Below are 24,436 nucleotides of genomic sequence, written 5' to 3'. Positions count from 1 at the left end.
CAACAGCTGGGAAACCTCCCCTCCCCACCACCACAACCCCTCGCCTCTGGGCGCGCAGCTGCCTCCGTCAGGCTCTCTCTTCCCCGCCTCGCGCAAGCGCCACAAGCCGCCCGGTTCCGATCGGGGAGCGCTGCTGGGAAGGATGCTCCGCGCCCGGTAAGCTGTGCGCCCTTGCGGCTGGCTCCCCGCTCCACCCCCGGGCCGGGGGCGCAGGAGGCGCGCCGCCAACACCGCCATGCGCCAAGCTTTGGCTCCGCCGCGCTCCAGTGCGATCCCGCTCTCCACCTCTGCCGGTGAGTGGCTTGGCAGGGCGGTCAGAAGCAGAAGGACGGCCGGGCAAAGGGGCCCTTTCCAAGCGAGCAGAGCGCGCCCGGGCGCCGTGCGTAATTGGAGAGGTCCCAGCTGGGCGCAGTAGCCTTGGGGGTCCCCACACACCCCGGTTAGCTGGAGAGGTGGGGTGATAGCTGCAGGGCGAAGGGGGGGCCCCGGTTCAGCCTCTCCCCTTTCCTTTCTTTCCTCCCCCCCCCCGCCCTATTTCCAAGAGACCCGCTTCCCCCCCCCCCCACTCCAAATAGGGAGATGGTTAGATCTCCAGATTTGGAGCAGCCAGCCTGAAACTTTGACGGGGTTCCCGCAGTAAGGGGGGCAATGGACCACTTGCACAGCGAGGTGGATAGGGGAGGGAAAATGATGGGGGCAAGGCAGCCTCCTCTGTGCCCCTTTGGAGCTTTCCCTGGAAATTCAGGATAGTACCCCCCCCCAAAAAAAAAAGAAAGAAAGAAAGAAAAGGGAGAGAGGGGAGATGGGCAGCCAAATTGAAAGCACCCCGATGAAAGGTGGCCGCCCCCCCACCTTCAAAACAGGGGTCTTCTTTCCTGTCCTCCCAGGTAGGATCCAGTTACTTCAAAGGATCTCTCCTTCCTTGTTTTCCTTTTGGAATGGCATAAGAAGAGGAGACGCTCCCCCCCCCCCCGGCCGCCTCCTAGTTGGCCATTGCTTTTGGGTTCAGAGATAATTTTTGGGTTGGTGGCTTGGTCCCTTTGGTTCTCATGTTCCTGTTCTGCGGTTTCTCCAGGGGATGACCCGGTGGTGAAATCCAATTTTTTTTTTTACTACTGGTTCTGTGGGCGTGGCTTGGTGCCCGTGGCAGGGGAAGGATACTGCGAAATTTCCATTCCCATCTCGCTCCTGGGGAAGGATATTGCAAAATCTCCATTCCCACCCCACTCCAGGGGAAGGATACTGAAAAATCCCCATTCCCTTCCCACTCCTGGGGGAAGGATATTGCAAAATCTCCATTCCCACCCCATTCCAGGGGAAGGATACTGCAAAATCTCCATTCCCACCTCGCTTCAGGGGAAGGATATTGCAAAATCTCCATTCCCACCCCACTCTGGGGCCAGCCAAAGGAGATATTTGCCAGTTCTCTGAACTACTCAAAATTTCCGCTACCGGTTCTCCAAACTGCTCAAAAGTTCTGCTACCGGTTCTCCAGAACCTGTCAGAACCTGCTGGATTTCACCCCTGGGATGAACCAAACCTGGTTGGCCACCTTGTGGGTCGGTGACCTACAGTATGTGGCTACCGTTCACCTTCTAGAGAAAGTCATCTCAAGCTCATAGCCCCTGCTTTGTAGGCGTGTGGACGAAGATTCAGTTCTCCAAACCTTCTGAGAACCACAATCTTCATTTTGGGATAACATAAGTGGATTTCCTCTATGAGTGGTGCCGTGGCCTAGAGGTGGAGCTCTTGCCTCATAATCAGGGGGCTGTGAGTTCGATCCTAGGTAGAGGCAGATCTTTCTCCCTGTGGGCACAGTGAAGAATATATCTGCTGAATGTAACTTTGCATTGGCGACAGGAAGGGCATCCGGCCGGTAAACATTTTGCTCCATACAGTTGCCCAGACTCCATCCCACAAGAAATTATGGGGTTGTTAAAGTAGATGATGATGGTGATGATGATAGATTTCCCTATGTCTACCCCAACTTTTTTGTTAGGAAAGTGACAAACTGGAATGCTGACAGTGCCAGATAGAAGCTTGGTGTGTGGCATGCAGTGTTACTCATTTGCAATAATAATCTGGAGCAGGGCCCCCCAATCCCCGGTCTGTGGACCAGAACCGGGCCTTTGCATGGCAGAAACCAGGCCATGAAAACAAGCGAAGGCCCCTCCCCGGGATGTAGGCAGAATGCAAAACCACACCCTCTCCGGTCCACGGAAAAACCTTTCTCCATGGAACCGGACCGTGGTACCTGAAAGATTGGGAGCCGTTGATCTGGAGAATTCCAGGTAACAGTTGCAACTAACCCACCAGGTTGAATATAAAAAATATTCCAGGTGGTTTTAAGGTGCATCTGAAAGTGGGAAAAAAGTCAGGATGCCAGCACAGATCTGAATTGAAGAAAAATAGAATAGAATAGAATAGAATAGAATAGAATAGAATAGAATAGAATAGAATAGAATAGAATAGAATAGAATAGAATAGAATTTTTATTGGCCAAATGTGATTGGACACACAAGGAATTTGTCTTGGTGCATATGCTCTCAGTGTACATAAAAGAAAAGATACCTTCATCAAGGTACAACATTTACAATTGAAGAAGCTGGAGATGTACCTACTCTGTGATGTAATATTTAGATGTTCCGTCATTCATTAAACTTATTTATTAGATCGATGGACAGCCTTTCCTTCAGGAGCTCAAGGTGACCTATGTAGTTCTCCCTCCTCTTGTTTTTCCCCACACCAACAACCTTGTGAGATAGGTTGGACGGAGAGAGAAGGGCTGAACCCAGAATCATCCAAAGAACTTCCTCAAGCTTGAAGATAGATTTGAACTTTGATCTCTTTGGCTCTTACAATTAAACCATCGCATGGTAATAAAACAAGGATTCCTTCTGATCCTCTCTAGGCTGTCCTTTTCAAAGAAGGGAAAAGAATGAAAGCATAAAAACACCTTTTGCTGGTAGAACATTGATTTTGGATGTTGAAGGTCTTTTGTCATTGATCTTGGATGTTGAAGGTCTTTTGTTGGTAGAACATTGATTTTGGATGTTGAAGGTATTTTGTTGGTAGAACATTGATTTTGGATGTTGAAGGTCTTTTGTTGGTAGAACATTGATTTTGGATGTTGAAGGTCTTTTGTCATTGATCTTGGATGTTGAAGGTCTTTTGTTGGAAGAACATTGATTTTGGATGTTGAAGGTCTTTTGTTGGTAGAACATTGATTTTGGATGTTGAAGGTCTTCCTTGTAATCCAGGTAAAAAATAGCCTTGTTCCAGTGGGACTGCCTCATGGCCTAGAATTGGCTGACCATCTCAACCCACTGAGCCTCCAGAGGCCGATATCTGGGCTTGCACTCCCGCAGGTCTTCCCTCTGCTTAGAAAGCTTATGCTCGTAGTCCTCAGTGAGGTGCTTCTGCTGAGATTCCTTCTTGGCCAGATCCAATTTGAATTGAGCCAGCTGTTTTGCCAACTTTTTCTCGTGGTGGCTGCTTAGCTCCAGCAACTGCTTCCTGTTGGGGTCCTAAGGAACCCGGGCTGGCAGGCGAGTAATGGGTGAACGGGGAGGGGCGAGTAGAGGCCTACGAGGCACCCCTCCATATGAGTGACATCAAGTTGGCCACGCCCACCCAGTCACATGACCACCTAGCCACGCCCACCCAGACGGTCATTAGGCAGATCATATTAGCAGACCGCGGGATTTAAAATTATGAATTTAGTGGTCCCTGAAGGTCCGAAAGGTTGGGGACCCCTTGAACTAGTTGACATAACAGGCCCATCTTTTTATTGTTCTCCCTCTGTGCCTCTTTCTAGGGTCTTTCAACAGAAGGAAGCGAAATTCCCTCTATGTCACCGTGAGCCTCCTCATCGTCTCACTCCTCATTCTCACCGTGGGCCTCGCGGCGACCACACGAACTCAAAACGTGACTGTTGGGGGTTACTACCCGGGAGCTATTGTAAGTATAGAATTCCTGGACGGGAGGGGGGAAAAAAACCCCCAGATTCTTATCTTGAAACACTTACAAGCCAGTAACAATGGTTTAAAATGGGAGTAACACAGCAGTTACACAGCGGGACACGGTGGCTCAGTGGCTAAGGTGCTAAACTTGTCGATCGAAAGGTCGGCAGTTCAGTGGTTCGAATCCCTAGTGAGCTACCGTTCCTTGTCCCAACTTCTGCCAACCTAGCAGTTCGAAAGCATGTAAAAAATGCAAGTAGAAAAATAGGCGTGGGAAGGTAATGGCGTTCCATACGCCTTTGGCATTGAGTCATGCCGGCCACATGACCACGGAGACGTCTTCGGACAGCGCTGGCTCTTCGGCTTTGAAACGGAGATGAGCACCGCCCCCTAGAGTCGGGAATGACTAGCACATATGTGCAAGGGGAACCTTTACCTTTAACACAGTGGTGGGTTTCACGTTATGTTGCTACCGGTTTACCGCACGCATCCACGCTGTCTTCGTGCGCATGCGCGCCAGGTTCACGCACACGTCTGCCTTCTGCACATGCGCCCAGCCTTTCGCGCCTGTGCTTTGTTCGCGCACAGGCCTTCTGCTCATGCACCCGGCCTCAAAAACGTGCCTAAATAGGATGCATAGAGCCAGGGTGGGTGGATTTCCGCTTTCCTGCTTTCCGCTACTGGGTTCTGAACCAGTTGAATAGCACCTCTGGAGTAACATGATGCCCAGAATAGCAACATTTCTTTCAGGTAGAGAAAATGGCTGTGTTCATAGGAAATCCGAAGCGTTTCCTCCATTCCTTTTGTAAAACTGAGCCATCTTCAACGTAAAATCAGGAAGGGCAGGATTGAAGTTTTGGAACAGCCAAAGGAGAAAGAAATGGAATCGTGGGAAGAGATTTACTATCAATTCTAATGCAGCTACTCCTTGCCTTGCAAGCCCAAAAATTTATGTGGCTAAGTGAGACCGTTCCTCCCCGTTTTAGGACCTTTCTCACCGCTGTTGTTAAGCGAATCACTGCCGCCGTTCAATAAGTAACACGGTTGTAAAACGAAACTGGCTTCCCCATTGGGCGGGGGAGGGGGGTTGGGCTAGATGACCGACAAGGTCCCGTCCAACTCTGTTATTCTGTATTCTATTGACGTCGCTTGTCAAAAGGTCGCAAAACGAACCCGAGACACTGCAACCGTCATAAACATTAAGTCCGTTGCCGAGCGTCTGAATTTCGATCACATGACCACGGGAGATGCTGCAAGGGCCGTAAGTGTGAAAAACGGTCGTAAGTCAGTTTTTTTCAGTGCCGTTGTAACATCGAACGTCACTAAATGAACTGTTGAAAATTGAGGACTACCTGTATACGTATTTAGCTCTTTTGAGTCCCCATAATTGCTGATTCTCATTTCTTTTTCCTAAGACTGACTCAACTTAGCTGACCAGGAAAAAACTAGTTAAGGTCAAATATTTATAGTTATATATCGTATATTGCCTGATCTGTCCGCCTTCCCATAGAGGCTGGCATAAAGGTATAGAAATACTTTGTTCGCGTGAGTTTATCCTCCTCCTTCCTACTCTTGTTTCCAAACTCGACTATGCAGAAAAAGCAACTGACTTCCAGGCCAAACAGTAAAAAAAAAATTAAATTCTTTTTCCCTTTTAGCTGGGCTTCGGATCTTTTCTTGGCATTATCGGATCCAATTTGATAGAAAATAAAAGACAAATGGTAAGTCGCACCGCTGGTGAAGTTATTTCTCTCTGTTCGTGGTAATAGGATTTTTTAAATAGAATTTTCTTTCGCTTCCCTTGCTCTCGAAGCTGACATTTCTGCCTGGTTGGTCTTCCTTTCTTTTTTGTCGCGAGTTCGGTAGCGTGGAGAGCAGCTTTTCTTCCCCCCACCAACACTTAATCAAAGGAATTTATAACTCAGTGGTAGACATCTGTCACAAGCCAGGATTACAGTTTAATCCGCTTGAAAATTAGAATCGTGACTCGACCTGACCATCTCAAAACTGAGTTGTGTATGTTGAGGGAAGGTCCTGACATAATCCAGCTTTCACTGGAGACTAAAACATACGATGAACAGTTGCAGGAACTGGGCCTGGCTAGTCTAGTGAAGAGAAGGACCAGGGGAGACAGGATAGCAGTCTTCCAATATTGGAGGGGCTGCCACAGAGAGGAAGGGGGTCAAGCTATTTCCCAAAGCACCCGAAGGCCAGACAAGGAATAATGGATGGAAACTGACCAAGGAGAGATTCAACCTGGAAAAAAGGAGAAATTTTCTGACAGTGAGAACAATCAATAATGGAACAGAAGTTGCCTTCGGAAGTTGTGGGAGCTTCATCACTGGAGGCTTTCAAGAAGAGACTAGACACTATAAAAAAAGACGTTGAGACTCCAGAAAGAGTGCAGAGAGGAGCAATCAAGATGATTAGGGGACTGAAGACTAAAACATATGAAGAACGGTTGCAGGAACTGGGCCTGGCTAGTCTAGTGAAGAGAAGGACCAGGGGTGACATGATAGCAGCGTTCTAATATTTGACGGGCTTCCACAGAGAGGAGGGGGTCAAGCTATTTTCCAAAGTACCTGAAGGCCAGACAAGGAATCATGGATGGAAACTGATCAAAGATAGATTCAACCTGGAAATAAGGAGAAACTTTCTGACAGTGAGAGCCATCAACCGATGGACCAGAAGTTGCCTTCAGAAGTTGTGGGAGCTTCATCACTGGAGGCTTTCAAGGGCAGATTGGACTACCATTTGTCAGGGATGGTGTAGGGTCTCCTGTTTGGTCGGTGGGGTTGGACTAGATGACCTGCAAGGTCCCTTCCAACTCTGTTAATCTATGAATCACGTGAACTTCAACGCACCTAGAGCGGCCCAAGATTTCAGCTACAGCTCAGTGTTTGCCCCTGTTCTTGCAGAACCCAGAAATTGGCCCGAGGCCGGAGCGAGGAAGTTAAGCAGTTAAGTTAAGCAGGAAGTAAGATTGGGTTACAACCCCTCCTTGTTCCATCAGAGTTCTCATCTCAGTTGACCAGTGATCTCAGAATGACCCCTTCTCTGTCCTTTTCTTTTTTTAAAAACTCAAAACAGAGATTGAGACGTTAGCCCAATTAAGCAACCATGCAATATTATACACCCGTGGGTTAAAAACTGTTATTTTTAACCAACCGGAAGCTAATGAGGGGTGTTGAACTAATTCATTAACTGGCATTTGCGACTTCTTCCAACTATTTTTGATTTCTCCTCTGTAAGCGGAAGGTGGGCCGCCTTGGCTGAGATCAGCCGTGGCCAGATATTTCAAACTCTGCCTAGCGAAGCCTATTTTTGAAAAGATGTTCTTATGAAGAATGGCACTTGATTCCTGAGAGAGGAGGGATGAGTCAGAGAGTTAACCCTAAACCTTCAGGGAACTTTTCTGCTTAATGTTTTTGCTGGGAATTGAAGGGGAAGTCAAACTCAGGCCTTCCGGAGAAAGGAATGTGTAGGGTATGAAAAGATATATGTACGCGTGGAGCAGGGGTGAAAATGTTCCCGGTTCGGACTGGATCGCCCAATCTGGTAGCGATGGCGGTGGGTGGTTCGGAGAACCGGTAGCAAAAATCTCTGCCCTCGCCCCCTCTGCCCATGCCCAGCTGAGCTGTGCGATCATCAGAGGTTTGGGGTTTTTTTACTTTTAAAAGCATTTTTTCTTTGGCCGAAAAAATGCTTTTAAAAGTTAAAAAAAAAGCCTCTGATGATCGCGCGGTTCAGCTGGGATCGTCAGAGGCTTTTAAAAGCATTTTTTCTACAACCTCTTCGGCCGAAGAAAGAAAAATTCGGCTGTAGAAAAAATGCTTTTAAAAGGCTCCTCTGACGAGCCCAGCTGAGTTGCCTGATTGTCAGAAGCTTTTTTTTTTCTTTTAAAGGCAAAAGAAAAATGCTTTTAAAAGAAAAGAAAAGCCTCTGACGATACATCTGACTTGGTACCTGTTAACTCAGGTGGGCAACAGCTTTCTGGTCACTTAAACTGAGATGTTTCTACCACTTGATCGACTCAACTGGAAGATGAGAAGTTGGATCTGGCTCTTGTGCCATGTACAGTACTTCTATTATTTATTTTGTTTTTATTTATTAAATTTATTAGCCGCCCATCTTACCACAGGATAACGCTGTGCTTCTTCCTAGCCTCTTTAAAATCTCCGGGCAGCAAAAAAAATCCCTAAAGATTACAACATTTTGGTCGTTAAAGACCTAGCAATGGTATTTGTACGATGTGTAGCATTTTGTTGGTTTTAAAATTACTTTGGCTTACTTTTCCTTTAACACGAAAAAGCTGGGCTTATTTGATAAGTTCAGTGTGTTATATAAACTCAGGAAGTGGGTCCCTTATATAGGCAGGCTAGGAGTTGTTTTACTATTTCTTATGGTCAATACAAGCAGGTGAAGATTTAGAAAAGAAATTGAAAAGGAGAGGGTTGTTTATCTTTTAAGATGTCAAAACACAGATGAGGTCAAGAAGAAAAATTTCCCACAAGTGAGGAAAGAAATATCGGGGTGGGGGTTTGCCCTGAGATTGGTAATTGAGAAGTAGATGTAGAGGCAGATGAAATACTTAGATTAAACATGAGTGATGTAAAAGTACATAAGGCCCCATGGAAGAGCAGGTGAGGTTTGCTAAAAAGTCAGTAAGAGTTAAAATACTAAAAAGGGCAAGAGATGATGGATAGATAACAGAATACTTTTCTTAATATGGGACTTGTTTTATTCATGATTAGAAAATAGAGATAGAAATTAGAAATCAGGAAAATATTACTGGGTATACTGGTATAATACATTATTATTATGTATATGTAAACATTAAAGGTAAAGGGTTCCCCTCACACATACGTGCTAGTTGTTGCCGACTCTAGGGGGCGGTGCTCATCTCCGTTTCAAAGCCGAAGAGCCAGCGCTGTCCAAAGATGTCTCCGTGGTCATGTGGCCGGCATGACTCAACGCCAAAGGCGCACGGAACGCTGTTACCTTCCCACCAAAGGTGGTCCCTATTTTTTCTACTTACATTTTTATGTGCTTTTGAAACTGCTAGGTTGGCAGAAGCTGGGACAATGGGAGCTCACCCCATTACGCAGCACTAGGGATTCGAACCGCCGAGCTGCCGACCTTTCGATCGACAAGCTCAACGTCCTAGCCCCTGAGCCACCGCGTCCCTTCATGTAAACATTAGAAGTTTTTTGTTTTTTTTAATTATTATTATTATTATTATTATTATTATTATTATTATTATTATTATTATTATTATTGTTATTGTTATTATTGTTATAGAAAAAAGTATTTTAAAAAAAAACTTTCAAAAACGAAAAGAAATCAAATCTATCTTTTCTATAACTAGAAAAGTTAATTCCAGATGATCAGCAAGGAACTAGATGTTATGTCTTCTCTGGGGGTTGAGAGTAGATGTCTTCATCTGAGGAAGGGAAATTCTGGCATCTCAGATCTTGAGCTCAATTGTATCTGAAGTCTGCATCTCTTGGCTCAACCTGGAACCACCTTGGCCATTTCCCATGGCTACTGTCCCTGGGGCAGTTTAGGGAGGAAGGGGGATGCAGGTAGGGTCTTTGTATATTGGTTCATCATGTTGAGCGTTGCTTCTGTGGGCTGATTTCTTTTTAATCAGCCGAGTCCTCAATCCACCCATTGATACACACACCCCACTCCCACTGGAAGGAAGAACCTAGAATCTGGATTATGTCATCAACTGCCGTGAACGAAGAGAAAGCGGCCTGTATATTTTTTTTACCCAGAGAGAAAGAAAGAAAGAGCGAGCAGATCCGTGTAATCTCACTAGGCTCCATCTTTGGGCTTCATTTTGAATGGCCGAAGCTACTTTGAGGGGAGCCTCCCCTTGAGCTGAAAAAACGGAGCGCCAGGAGAAAGGGTCAACCCAGCAGTGAAATCCACATTTTTTTTGCTACTGGTTCTGTGGGCGTGGTGTGGTTTGGTGGGCGTGGCTTGGTGGGTGTGGCAGGGGAAGGATATTGCAAAATCTCCATTCCCTCCCCACTCTGGGGCCAACCGGAGGTGGTATTCGCTGGTTCTCCGAACTACTCAAAAATTCCGCTACTGTTTTTTCAAACTGCTCAAAATTTCCACTACCGGTTCTCCAAACTGCTCAAAATTTCTGCTACCGGTTCTCCAGAACCCGTCAGAACCTGCTGGATTTCACCCTGGGTCAACCCCCAAATGATTAAGTGCCTCTTTTTTGCCCTCTCTGAACTGTCTCAGACAGTGCTACGGGATAGTACCACGATATCTAATAAACCACCATGAAACAATAAACCCCCTTCAATGGGTTTCACGTTCTCTCCTCTTTCTCCCTCTCTTTTCCCTTCCTGAACGCAATTCGGAGCTGTGGTTCAAAACCGTGGTTCTTCACAGGGAAAAATATAAATGGAAACAGAAGTACCTTGGGGTGGACCATCAGGGGGTAGTGAGACAGGTGGAATGGCGAGTGTCCAGGAGGCCAATGAGGTGTGGCCAGGCAGCCGGATTCCCTAAGTGACCAGTTGACCAGGAAGTGATGTTGGGATGGACAGATCTCTATTGTTCTGTTCCGTGTTGCATTCTCAGCTGTTCTTCCAGCGTTCTACTCCTTTGTGCTGTCTCCGTGTCTCAGAACAAATTGGTGCCATCACCAAGGATAGTAGAAACAGCGGAAGTAGGAACTAAGGAAGGTCCAGTGGTGAGGCTCTTCGAATTGTTAGTACATACTTCCTTGCGGTAAACTAATTGCCCTTTTCACCCAAATGATAAGAGGCCGTAGGCAAGCAAGACACGAAGTCCACAACCTTGACAACTCCAGAATATAGGTAGGATGAGAAAAAAGACAAGACAAGACAAGAACTTTCCACAGCAAGCCGTGCCCAACAGAAGTATTTAAGGGAACGCTAGATTTAATAATCCCTCACATCCTGGACATAAACTGTTTCAACTCCTACCCTCAAAACTATAGAGCACTGCACACTAGAACAACTAGACACAAGAACAGTTTTTCCCCAAACGCCATCACTCTGCTAAACAAATAACTCCCTCAACCCTGTCAAACTATTTACTAAATCTGCACTACTATTAATCTTCTCATCGTTCCCATCACACATCTCTTTCCACTTATGACTGTATGACTGTAACTTTGTTGCTGGTAACCCTTATGATTTATATTGATATATTGACCATCATTTGTGTTGTAAATGTTGTACCTTGATGAACGTATCTTTTCTTTTATGTACACTGAGAGCATATGCACCAAGACAAATTCCTTGTGTGTCCAATCACACTTGGCCAATAAAAAATTCTATTCTGTTCTATTCTATTCTATTCTGTTCTGTTCTGTTCTGTTCTGTTCTGTTCTGTTCTGTTCTGTTCTGTTCTAATAACAGAAGAATTGAGGTGTTTTATATCCATCAGCAACCAGAGAATGTCTGTTTAGGGACATGTTTGGTCCATGGTGAAGCCACCACTGTTATTATCATCTTTAGATGATTGACTATCCTTCAATCATGAAGTTCAAACTGCCCAAGGAGCTGCTGATCCAGTTCTACAGAGGAATTATTGAGTCTGTCATCTGCACCTCTATAACTGTCTGCTTTGGTTCTGCAACCCAACAAGACAGACACAGACTTCAGAGGATAATTAGAATGCAGAAAAAACAATGGCTACCAATCTGCCTTCCATTAAGGACCTGTATCCTGCACAAGTCAAAAAGAGGGCTGTGAAAATATTTACAGACCCCTCACATCCTGGACATAAACTGGAAGTGATCCCCATAATTCTTGATCCCTATTTCAACTCAGTCTTAGCTGACCAGGAGAAAACTTCAATATTTTGTAACGATTGCATCATATGTGGCCGAGAAATACTGATTAACAGAGTTGGAAGGGACCTTGTAGGTCATCTAGTCCAACCCCCTCCCCAAGCAGGAGACCCTAACGATTTCTGACAAATGGCAGTCCAAGCTGATCTTTCCTTCTTCCCGTAGATTCTGGGATAAAAGTTATCGAAATATTTGTTGACATGAGTTTATGCTCAGTGCCGTTGTCACTCTGAAGGGTCGCTAAATGAACCGTTATAAGTCTAGGCCAGGGGTAGTCAACCTTTTTATACCTACCGCCCACTTTTGTATCTCTGTTAATAGTAAAATTTTCTAACTGCCCACCAGTTCCACAGTAAAGTGCCGTGTATCGTCGTCTGAGCATGCCTCTCGCGCATCATGGATTGGGTTGTGGGGGGCGCCAGCTACTAGCTGTGCTCGTCTGTTACAGCTGGGTGGTGTGGGGGGAGATGCGCGAGCTATTCTGGGACTATTCTTTTATTTGCGGCGCACTATAGCGCCATTTAGTGTCACTTACGTTATGTGAACTAAACTTATGCGCGGGTGATACAAATAGTATATTTTCAGAAATTTAAATTGTCACGGGGAATTTTTATGAAAACCTAATGAAAATGTTTTTAAATAATGCTATGAATTTTGTTTAAAAAGTCAAATTAAAAAAAAGGAAAGTGCTTCAGTATCGGACAAAACCCCTACCGCCCACCTTGAAAGCTGGAATGCCCACTAGCGGGCGGTAGAGACCAGGTTGACTACCACTGATCTAGGCTTACCCGCATGTGCTTTACCCTCGTAAGCAGAGCTGCCCTCCAAATATCTCGCCGGTGGGTTCTTAAAATAGCTCTCGGGGTTTTGCCAGGAGGCAGAAGAAGGGCTGCCTGCTTGAAACGATACTCCGGCCCGCTTCGGAATTGACCACTTTGTCCTTGTTTTCCTTCCTGTCCTCCACAGCTGGTCGCCTCCATCGTCTTCATCAGTTTCGGGGTCATCGCTGCCTTCTGCTGCGCGATTGTGGATGGCGTCTTTGCCGCCCGGCATATCGTGAGTACTAGGGATCCAGAGGGCGGGAAGTTGCCAAACTGGGCCAACTGCCTGCACAGATTCAGGCGCAGGGAGTCCTCGGCTTCACGGCCGTGCGTTCAAAGTGATGACGGCCAGTTTTTGCAGCAATCTTCCCCCCGCCCTCCCCTCCAAGGTCTCGTGATCCGAATTCAGGTGCTCGGGTACCGGCACGGATTGATGGATGATGGTTGCATTGTCCCAGGGTTACTTCAGGGGCGGGCTGCTGGGGGTTCGCAGGGGTTCAGGAGAACCTCTAACTAAGATTCTGTGCAGTTCGGAGAACCCCCAAATCCCACTCCTGGGCCTGCCCACCCCACCCCTCCCAGGTGTCCCCACACGGCCCGTTTTGGATGCAGGTTAGTGCAGGGCGTATGCGGAGGCTGAGGGAGGCTGAAAAACGGGCCTACCGGAAGTTCGGGAAAACCTCCAGATGGCCTCCAGAGCCTGGGGAGGTTGTTTTTTATTATTATTATTATTATTTATTAAATTTTTATACCGCCCTTCTCCCGAAGGACTCAGGGCGGTGTACAGCCAAGATAAAACATGAAATATATACAAATTAAAACATTTAAAACCTAGCAAATTACAAAAAGGCTGATAATTAAAATTTAGTTTTAAAATTTTAGAAATATTAATAAAACCCCGAATTAAAATTTAACACTATTATGCCAGTCCCGCTTGAATAAATAGGTGTGTTTTTAGCTCACGACGGAAAAGCCTCTGGAGCCCGGGGAGGGCAAAAACACCACCCCACACACCATGGTGCAGGAGGCTGACTTGGCCACGCCCACCCAGCAACCGGGCAGAGAACCCCTTGCTAAAAATTTTGAAGCCGCACCCCTGTTACTCGAGCGCCGTTTGTGACCTTCTGACAAGTAAAGTTAACAGTGGGTTGTGTGCGTGGAGCCAGAGTCACTTAACAAATGCGTGAGTCACCAGGCCAAAATTTCTGTCGCTAAGCAAGACAGTTTTCTTTACAACCTTTCTTGCAACGGCTGATCACCGCCGTTCTTACATTCGTTGCAAGGTTGTTAAGAGAATGCGATTTCCCCGTTGACTTTGCTTGTCAGAAGGTGGCGGAAGGGGATTGCATGACCCCGGGACGCTGCAACCGTCGTAAGTACATGCCAGTTTCCAAGCGCCCAAATTCTAACCACGTGACCATGGGGTACGGCAACGGTCGTAAGTGTGAAAAACGCTCACAAGTCCCTCTTTTCACTGCCATTGTAACTTTGACGGGTCACTAAATAAATTGTTGTAAATCAAGGACTACCCCTATTCGTTGCTACTTTTAATTTTAAAATACGGCTCTTTGAATTGTTTTAAAAAGCTGGGGGGGGGGACTTTTCTTTTTATAGGATTTGAGGCCACTTTACGCAGGACGTTGTCACTACTTTGCCAAAAGTACAACCCAGCCCAAAGTAAGTCAGCCTGATTTCTTTTCCCTTCCAGAGCCAAATCTTCCTCTTCCTTTAGAAATGAAGCTGTGGTTTTGTTTTATTTTGTATTTTATTATTATTCTATTCCATTCCATTCCATTCCTTATTCTTTATTCCTTATTCCATTTCATATTCTATTCTGTTCTGTTCTATTCTATTCTGTTCTGTTCTATGTTCTATTTTTATATTCTCTATTCTATTCTGTTCTGTTCTCTATATTCTCTATTCTATTCTATTCTATTCTATTCTATTCTATTTTATTCTCTCTATTCTATTCTATTCTATTCTAATTCTATATTCTATTTTATATATTCTCTATTCTATTCTATTCTGTTCTGTTCTCTATATTCTCTATTCTATTCTCTCTATTCTATTCCTATTCTATTCTATTCCTATTCTATTCTATTCTATTTTATATATTCTCTATTCTATTCTGTTCTGTTCTCTATATTCTCTATTCTATTCTATTCTATTCTGTTCTGTTCTCTATATTCTCTATTCTATTCTCTATATTCTATTCCTATTCTATTCTATTCTATTTTATTTTATATATTCTCTATTCTATTCTGTTCTGTTCTCTATTCTATTCTATTCTATTCTATTCTATTCTATTCTATTCTATTCTATTCTATTCTATTCCATTCCATTCCATTCCATTCCATTCCATTCCATTCCATTCCATTCTATTCTATTCTATTCTATTCTATTCTATTCTAGTCATTGGCTGGAGGAACCAAATGCTTTTCGCAGGAGTCATGCCTTATCAAAAGTGGTTTGGATTTCCGGTGAGAAAGGCTCAACACGTTGCCCTCCTTATGCTAGTTTTCTGTATGCAGGGCTAAAGTTAAATTTCTTTGATGCGTTCCACATCAAGGTCCCCTTTCCATCAAAAAGAGAAAACGATGCAAAGCTAGAAAACAGATTCTCCTGGTATCCTTGTTGGGATACTGATTGGAAGGAGGCTAAAACTTATAAAGAACGGTTGCAGGAACTGGGTTTGTCTAGTCCAGTGAAAAGAAGGACTAGGGGAGACATGATAGCAGTGTTCCAATATCTCAGGGGCTGCCACAAAGAAGAGGGAGTCAAACTATTCTCCAAAGCACCTGAAGGCAGGACAAGAAGCAATGGGTGGAAACTCATCAAGGAGAGAAGCAACCTAGAACTAAGGAGAAATTTCCTGACAGGGAGAACATTTAACCAGTGGAACATTTCCAGAAGTTGTGGGTGCTCCTTCACTGGAAGTTTTTGAGAAGAGACTAGATATCCACTTGTCTGAAATGCTATAGGATCTCCTGCTTGAGCAGCGAGTTGGACTAGAAGACTTCCAAGGTCCCGTCCAACTCTTGCTGTTCTGCATACTCCAAGAAAGGCCTCTTCAGTGCTTCTGTCTTTCCCGCAGACCGTGTGCCACCCGCAGCCTCGGAGTTCCTGCGTTCCAAACATCAGAACCAACACCTGCTTTTGTTGCGACTTGTACCACTGCGGAAGGTGAGTGGCGCTGACGGCGCTGAAACTTCACCAATAAACTTGTCACGGCGGCTCTCCGGCTGAGACAGGTTTGGAGTCTCTCATGGAGAGAAAGACCGTTTCCGTTTGGGTTTCATGCTGGAAAATAAGGATTATGTCCTCCACAGCATGTCTCTGTTGTCCTTTCAGATCTGGTTTTGGGAGCCAAAGTGTTCTGACCCAGCTCCCCAAACACGACAAAACCTCTGTAATTGAAGCAATGATTTCTTTATTAGGAGCGCCGGCAGCCCCGGGAAACAGTTTCTCTCTCACCGCAGGCTAACAAGTCCGTCTGGCGGGAAGATGAATAGTTGTCTGCCACATCTATTCATCTCTGTCCCCCTGCCTGTTATCTCCAGAGCTAGGAGTGGGGTTTCACTAGTAGTGGTGGCTCTTCCGTCCTAAGGACCTGCCCATAGATTTCCACTGCTCTCCTCTCCTGCACATCCATGCGTCAGGCACTGGACCCAACTGTTCCTCCTCTTCCTCATCAGCCACCTCCGGACCTGGGAGCTGTTGATTCTCCATCTGAGGGCTGATGGACAGTCCAGGCTCCGCTTCTGTCTCTATCTCTGCCAGCTCCATTCCTTCTTCCCCCTTAGAGCTCTCAGGTTGCCTTGAAGTTGACCCTGACTCCCACGCCACCTCCTCCTCTGATTCAGCTACTGGTGGGGCCGGCGGCCGACAGGCCACGACACAAAGTACATGCCAAACCACAAATGCCAGGTCCTCCTCCACAAGCAAACCTGGTTTGCTTCGTTTGCTGATGCCCCCCGGAATGGTCGTTTGGACCCTCTTGAAGTCTTATTCCTCTACTTTCATCCACATCACCGGCTCAATTTTACAATCTTTTCTGCCATTGTTTTTTTTTTTTAATCTAGGAGACTGGTGGGTTTAGCTTTGATACCGTTGAAAACGTTTGCTTTTTTCTGTCTCTCAGGAGGGAGATTTCCGGTGGCTATTATGAATTCATCGATGTCAACAGTTGCCAAGATATCGTCCATCTCTATCATTTATTGTGGTCGGCAACGGTGTTGAATATCTTAGGTTTGGTTCTAGGCATCATCACGGCGGCCGTCCTGGGTGGTTTTAAAGATATGGTAAGTCCGAATGCTGGTAAGAACCTAGGCCATTACAGAGACTGTCGGACAGACCAGTGCACCGTGGTGGTGCAGTGGACAGAATGCAGTATTGCAGGCTAACTCTGCCCACTGCCAGAAGTTCGGTCCTCATCAGCTCAAGGTTGACTCAGACTTCCATCCTTCCGAGGTTGTTAAAATGAGGACCCAGATTGTTGGGGGCAAGAGGCTGACTCTGTAAACCGTTTAGAGGGGGCTGTAGTGCACTATGGAACGGTATATCAGTCTAAGTGCTATTGCTTGCAAGAGAAGGGAGGAAAGGAAGGAAGGAAGTCGTAGTGGCACAGTTATTACAATGCAGTAAGGAAGGTGAATAGATTTCACCCCTGATCCTGGGATTTTCTGGATCCATGCCCCAATTAGACCTGACTTTAGCTTTCTTCTAGATCGGCCAGATGCAGCCAATCGATGGGAGCTTAATCGAGAGACGCAGAGCCTTTTAACTATAATGAAGGGGGTTCACTTTGGCTCTGAGCCCACCGTGATGTATTTCTGGGCAAGCTTCCTTGAACAAAGCAACATGCCCAGAAAATGGAAGTGAAGTCTGGAAAGCCTTTTATTTCGAACGCCATTAAGAGCTCGTCTTCTTATCCCTGCCCCACCTCCGCCTCTCCAAATTGTATGTTTAATTTCACCGAATGCAAAGTAGAATAAGACCAAACCGTCCACTCTCTACATCCTACGTTCCAGATGCTTTAGACCAGGGGTTTCCAACCTTGGCAACTTTAAGACTTGGGGACTTTCACACCCAGAATTATCCCCAGCCAGCTTATGGCAGACCCTTGGTCGGTTTCCTGTATCTCCTGCTTCGTATTTGAGGTTTTCTTCCTTCCCATCACTCCTTACCTCGTTCGACAGCTTGTCTTCAGGTTCATGCTTGAGAATTATGCTGGCTGGTGAATTCTGAGAGTTGAAGTCCGCCAGGCTTAAAGTTGCCAAGGTTAGAGACTCCTGATCTAGAGGTTACCGGGTTGGGGAAACCTGGATTTGGCCTTCCAATCTTCCGATCAGATCGTATAATTTTCTCCGCTCTTCCTTGTTTTCAGATTCCTGCTCATCCGACTCTTACCTGCACGGTTGAAAACAACCGGCCCGCTGTGTCCTATTACTCACGACCCCAGGTGACCTCGTACAACACCTATCACAGCACTCCTCACCTGCCGCCGTATTCAGCGTACGATTTCCAGGTACGGTACCCCGAGCAACCTTGGTCTTCAGCCCCATCCAGCTGGGAGCAGATTTTCTTCCTTGGAAGGCTCTTTTTCTACAGGTTTAAGGAACCTCTTGAAGTTACAACAGCCCTGGAAAAGGTGACCGCTGGCCGTTGTTCACTTTGTTGCAACATTCCCGCGGTCGCGCGATCAATGTTTAGAAGCTTGGCAACTGGCATGTACTTATGACGGTTACAGCCGCCCAGGGCGGTGGTGTCACGTGATGTCCTTTCGGATGAGCAAAGTCAGTGGGGAAGCCAGATTTACTTAACATTAAATTATATTTTATTCCAATAGAAATAATAGAAATAATAGAAATAGAACAGGACAGGAGCAGAGCACAGCAGAGCAGAGAAGAACAGGAGAAGAGCAGAGAAGAACCAAACAGAACCAGAGCAGAACATAACAGAATAGAATAGAGCAGAACCAAAGCAGAACAGAACAGAACAGAATGTCAGCTTTCTGCAGCAGGGGTTTTCTGGAACGCTGACACAGAACAGAACAGAAGCAGAGAAGAACCGAACCAGAACAGAACAGAACAGAAGCAGAGAACAGGACAGAATAGGAGCAGAGAAGAGAAGAGAACCGAACCAGAGCAGAACAGAACAGAACAGAACAGAAGCAGAGAAGAACAGGACAGAATAGGAGCAAAGAAGAGAAAAGAACCGAACCAGAGCAGAACAGAACAGAACAGAAGCAGAGAAGAACAGGACAGAATAGGAGCAGAACAGAGAAGAACCGAAGCAGAGCAGAGCAGAGTAGAACAGAACATGATTCTTTATTGACCAAGTATGACTGGACAAACAAGGAATTTGTCTCCGGTGCATAAGCTCCCAGTGTACATATAAATGATATGAGGTTTCCTGCTTGAGCAGGGGGTTGGACTAGAAGACCTCTGAGGTCTCTTCTATCTCTGTTATTCTAATTTTTTTCCCCTCTCTCTTTCTCTCTCTTTTCCTGTTCCCCTTGTAGCATTCCAGCCTCTTTGCAACCTCCAGCCCATCTGGCCTGCCGGAGGATCCGCTCTCGTTACCGCCCTCGCCGAGCTTGGTCTGGTCCCCAACTGGAGCCCCACCTCGTTACTCTCCACCCTATTTTCCACCTTCCGAAAAGCCGCCCCCTTATTCACCGTGAAGACCGAGGAAAAGGGGGAAGAGGATGCAGCCACTTTGAACTACCCACAAAACTTTTGTACTGGAAGAAGCAAACCAGCACACCGAACCTTTCCTCGGTTTCTGTTGTGGCTCCCGCCCCCGAACCTGGCCCCATGCCCAAAAGTGCCTTGGAGCCGGGCCTGCTGCCAGAAAGTGACTTGGACAGTGAGGGGGAAGGGCCATCAGGATTTACCTCGGGAGCACCGGCCTCCCTGGATCAGCTCCAGGAGCCAGAAGCAGGCCAAGCGAAAGAGATAATGAGGCCTCCTTTTCCTGATTCTTTCCCCATCCCCCAGGCCACGCCTGCAGACCCAGCTGACAGCAATCAGGCTTGGCTCAATCCCAGGTTTCGTAGGCAGGAGAGAAGAGAACAACAGAAACAGGGGAGGGGCAGGCCTAGGAAGTCATGGAGCCACACCCCACAGGATATAAAAGGCAGCAAGAGCTGGTGTGTCTCTTTATATCAGGCAAATCCACGGATTGACTAGAGCTGAAGGTTGTGACTCACCAGCGTCTTGGCAGCCAACAAGGGCTCTTGGCAGACGCTGGCTCTTTTGCTGCCAGAGCTGATAAGAGCCGGCTAATTAAGTCATCGTTCAGACGGAGGCGAGGAGGACATAACAGTTTCCTTTCTGTACCGGGAGCCTTGCATCCGTCACTCTTGAACTGAGGAGGGTCTCCAAATTTGACCACTTTTAAGACGTGTGGACTTCCGATGCCCATGGCTGGCTGGGGCATTCTGGGAGTTGAAGTCCCCACGTCTTAAAAGTTGTTGCCGAGTTTGGAGAGATCCCTGGTGGGTGGGTGGGGGAAGTGATCAAAAGTGCCCTGGATCCTTGCTTGCTTTTGAAATGATGGTGGGAGATTTAACCATGGCCTGTGTTTTGTTTTGTTTTTTAAAAAAGAAGAAATTGCTTTCTTCTCATGTTCTCTTTAAGCGAATTGCTTGTTAAAAATAGCCTTCGGTGATCTGGGAATTAACTTCAGCTCCGCAAAAATTGGACGCCTTGATCAAACTGGCGGATGGACAGCACTATGCATTTCCCAAACGGGCAAGAAAAGCTCAAGGAAGCCGGGACAGCAGTTACAACCCATGGAATCAAAGGTTTTCAGTCCTATTTACTTGGGCTGCAATGGACACCCAACAGGAGCAGGACTTGGATCGACCGATCGTGGCTGCCAGATTTATTTATTTGACCCAAATGACTCTGTGAATTGGAATCTCTGCCGGGTTTCCGATAAGCCTACTACAAAGCCCATCATTGTTCATCGCTAGAGATGATGGGAAGTTCGTCCTTGTAGCCGAAGGGGTAAAATTTCTCAGCTGTTCGTTTCAAGGAAGTCCCAAAGAGTCGGAGTGCATGAAATTGATTCTTTAAAACAGGGTGTGGAGAGCGGAGAGGCAGCCAAACAGACAAATCTGCAAATGGCCAAGAATGAATGCAGGGCGGTTTATGGATTTCAGTGCTGCTGATTGAAGAGGCAGCCCTATTCTGACACCCAGTGGTAGATTCATCGGAGTTGTGCTGGGGGGAAAAAATCCACCAGATTTCTTTTCTTTGAAATAAGAGAAAAGCTATCCCAGTGTTATTCAACCTTGGCACCTTTAAGATATGTGGACTTCAACTCTCTAGAATTCTCCAGCCACTGGGGAAACTATGTGCTACTGAAATTCTTATTGTGGTGATCTTTAACTGGATGAAACAGTGCCTCGTAGGGCAACCAAGGTACCTCAAATGGACTAATTTACAGAAATGTGTCCAAAATCCAGGACCCATCACTCCTTTAGGGAATGAAATTTGGGGAGATTGTGACTGCTTTGGTTTTATCGATTGCTGGGGTTCTGCAGGGATGCTGCTGCGGTCATGTCATCTTCCTTTTCAATGTTCCGTGACAGTTTCCCAGGCAGTCTAGCAATCCCTTGCTGCCGCCTCTACCTAACAGCAGCCTGGTACGGGGAAAGAAAGAAAAAAGAATTGGTCCCGTCAACAGCTATAGCCTTTACATCTAAATTTGAGGTTTCTTTAAAAAAAAGAGAAAGACTTGGAACAGGTGCCTCTTTTATACGTGTGTGAGTGTGCATGCGCACACCTGGAAACTTTTGCATGAATAAATGAATATTTCTACCGCTTTGCACATTTAGTTTACTTGCTGCACGCTCGAGAGAGGTGCGTTGTTGAAAATTTGGAAGCGCAAATTGTGACGTGGGGACGAAAAGATCGTGCACCTCAAAAACGGGGTGTTGTTTGTTTTTTTTACTTGTAGCATTTCTGGATTAAACCTCGCTCAACATGCGTTAAAGGCAATGGGGCTGACAGGAGCCATGGCTCAAACTAGAGAATGGGCAAGGGAAGATACGTGTAGGATGAATGCAACGATGCAATGCTGCAAATATGCTGCCCCCCTTTTTGTTATAAGACCACACATGGTAATTTCATAAGTGTGCCACTTCCCAGACGTCTCACCTTAACGATTTTGAAAACCGAGGCGTATAATTTTAACCGATGTGCCCCAAAATTGGTGGCAGTTATGTAGATGGGTTCCAGAATCTTTGGGGGCCATCTCAAGTTGATGCTTTAATATCTGTTGTCTGCGCTCCCGAGCCGGGCCTCCTGCCAGAAACTGATTTGGAAAGTGAGGGGGAAGGGCCGTCAGGACTTACCTCAGGAGCATCAGCTTCCCTGGCTCAGCTCCAGGAGCCAGAGGCAGGCCAGGTGGAAGAGATAATGAGGCCTCCGTCCCCTGACTCTTCCCCCCCAGGCCACACCTCCAGACCCAGCTGATGGCAATCAGGCCTGGCTGGACCCTAGGTTTCGTAGGCAGGAGAGGCGGGAACAACAGAAGCAGGGGTAGGGCAGGCCTAGGAAGTACTGAGTCATGGAGCCACACCCCACAGGATATAAAGGCAGCAAGAGCTGCTGTGCCTCTTCATAGCAGGCAAATTAACTGCTTAACTAAGAGCTGAAGTTTGTTCCTGGGTGATTCATCGGCGTCGAGGGAGATAACAGACACTTGGCAGACGCTCGCTATTTTGCTGCCAGAGCTGATAGTGCCGGCTAATTAAGCCATCGCTCGGACGGAGGCGAAGGGGGACAGAACAATATCCTTACAAATTCAAAAAGTATAGGGTCATCCTTGGCCTGTGACCGTAACGGAGCCCGTCTGTGGTAGATATATATATTGTAACAGCTGTAAAGTGGATCGGATGTTAAGCAGAAATGCAGTCATGAATTTAAACCTTACAGTCATTAAGCAAACCGGTGATTTTCTCTGGGTGCAGTTTTGCGGAAAACAAAAGTGCCACTTTTGAGCCAAAGGATCGTGAAACGTGATCACGTGATTATGGGATCCTGCAAACAGCCTTAAAATGCTGCCGGGCACCCAAAGTTAGGTCACGTGACTGCAGAGGGCGCCTGACCGCCGTAACCTCAAATCTGGTCATAAGTCCCTTTGGTAGAATAGAATAGAGCTGGAAGGGACCTTGGAGGTCTTCTAGTCCAGCCCCCTGCTCAAGCAGGAGAACCTATATCGTTTCAAATAAGTGACTGGCTAGTCTCTTCTTAAAAACCTCCAATGATGGAGCACCCACGATTTCTGGTGGCAAGCAGTTCCACTGGTTAATTGTCCTCACTCTTAGGAAGTTTCTCCTTAATTCCAGGTTGGTACTCTCCTTGGTTAGTTTCCAACCATTGTTTCTTGTCCTGCCCTCTGGTGCTTTGTAGAATAAGTTGACCCCATCTTCTTTGTGGCAGCCCCTCAAATACTGGAATACTCCTCTATCATGTCGCCCCTAATTCTTCTTATCTTTAGAATAGCCAAGATCCAAAACCTGCAGCCTGTTGTGTCTCGTCTGATCTCACCACAGCCGGGGCCTTCTTATCTGCTTCCGAACACGGAGGAATGTCCTAGTATGCCTCCCGGCCCCAGCCCTGGCTCCATGCCCAGACAGGCTGAAGAGGAGGAAGTATCTCCAGCCCCCAGCTCTGGCTCCATGCCCAGGCAAACGGAGCAACTAGACCCCTCCCCCTCCTCCACAGCATGTGAGCCTGAGGGAGGTCAATTGCCAACAGCTGCCGACTGGAGTGACCCTCGCTTCAGGAGACTTGATAGGCGGAGGCAACAGAAGGAAGGGAGGGGCAGGCCTGGATAAGTGCTGAGTCATGGAGCCACACCCCATGGCCTATATAAAGGATCTGCTTTCTGGCATTCTCTGAGTCAGGCAAAGTCTAAACATATCTTGCTGAAGTCACTTTCTGGTCTCCTGCCTGCTCTGAGGACTTTGCTAGGACTTTGGCAGAGCTGCAGAGGCACGCCTGATTCGGATTTCCCTGACCCGGCCGTCAGCGGAGGAGTGGGACACGACACAGCCATTTTTATTGGATCAGTTGTAACTTGGTGGCTAAACAACCAGTTGTTAAGTCGAGGACTACCTGGTCCAGGCAACTCTCGACGTACGATCACAATTGAGGCCAAAATTCATGTTGCTAAAGCGAGACAGTCAAGTGAGTGTCGCTGCATTTTACAATTTTTCTGGCCACAGTTAAGTGAACCACTTAACTTTATGAAGTAAATCCGTCTTCTCTATTGGATTTTGTTTTGCCGGGTCGCAAAAAGGAATGGCGTGACTCCCCCAGGACACTTCAACCGTCATAAAGATGAGGCCCCTTTGCCAAGCGTGTGAATTTCGATCACGGGACCGTGGGGACGCTGCAATGGTCGTTAAGTGTGAAAAACGGTCATAAGCCAAACTTTTTTCAGCGCCGTTGCTAACTTTGAAAGGTCACTGAATGAAGTGCTCCGAGTTGAGGACTAGCTGTACCCATAAAATAACCGGGGAGCAGACTGGGTTAGGATCCTAGCCAGGTATCCCGACTAGCAGAGTCGACTTAAGCAACGATGCCTTTATTTTAGTCCGCAGGTCTGTGCAAAAGGACAACAGATTTGATTCCAAACTACAGGGATGTAGGGTAGAATTCTACATCCCTGTAATTTAATCGTTTAATTTAATTTAGTAATTTAATCAATTAAATTAATTAATTAAAATTAATTACTAATTTAATTTAGTAATTTAATCAATTACAGGGATGTAGAATAGAATAGAA

At 46.4% G+C, this 24,436-nt stretch overlaps 1 protein-coding gene across 4 annotated transcripts; it reads left to right on the top strand.

Moving 5' to 3' along the window:
• The first annotated feature begins 46 nt into the window (after positions 1-46).
• TMEM255A (transmembrane protein 255A) lies at positions 47-21,468 on the top strand. 4 transcript variants are annotated; one of them, XM_058196782.1, is made up of 9 exons: positions 49-293; positions 3,818-3,960; positions 5,621-5,683; positions 12,775-12,864; positions 14,244-14,306; positions 15,724-15,812; positions 16,771-16,930; positions 18,016-18,279; positions 19,153-21,468. In XM_058196782.1, exons 1-9 carry the CDS (start codon positions 236-238, stop codon positions 19,312-19,314), a joined length of 1,092 nt encoding a protein of 363 aa, XP_058052765.1. In that variant the 5' UTR covers positions 49-235; the 3' UTR covers positions 19,315-21,468. The 4 variants fall into 4 exon arrangements, with proteins under 4 accessions (XP_058052766.1, XP_058052765.1, XP_058052767.1 ...); XM_058196784.1 differs by having other exon boundaries at positions 56-293; positions 18,016-18,156; XM_058196783.1 differs by lacking the exon at positions 5,621-5,683 and having other exon boundaries at positions 47-293.
• The last annotated feature ends 2,968 nt before the right edge of the window (positions 21,469-24,436 follow it).

The sequence above is a fragment of the Ahaetulla prasina genome, chromosome 11 (assembly GCF_028640845.1).
Source record: "Ahaetulla prasina isolate Xishuangbanna chromosome 11, ASM2864084v1, whole genome shotgun sequence".
Classification (NCBI taxonomy): Eukaryota; Metazoa; Chordata; class Lepidosauria; order Squamata; family Colubridae; genus Ahaetulla; species Ahaetulla prasina.
Note: the sequence above shows the minus strand (reverse complement) of the source record. Positions and strands in the feature narration are given on the sequence as shown.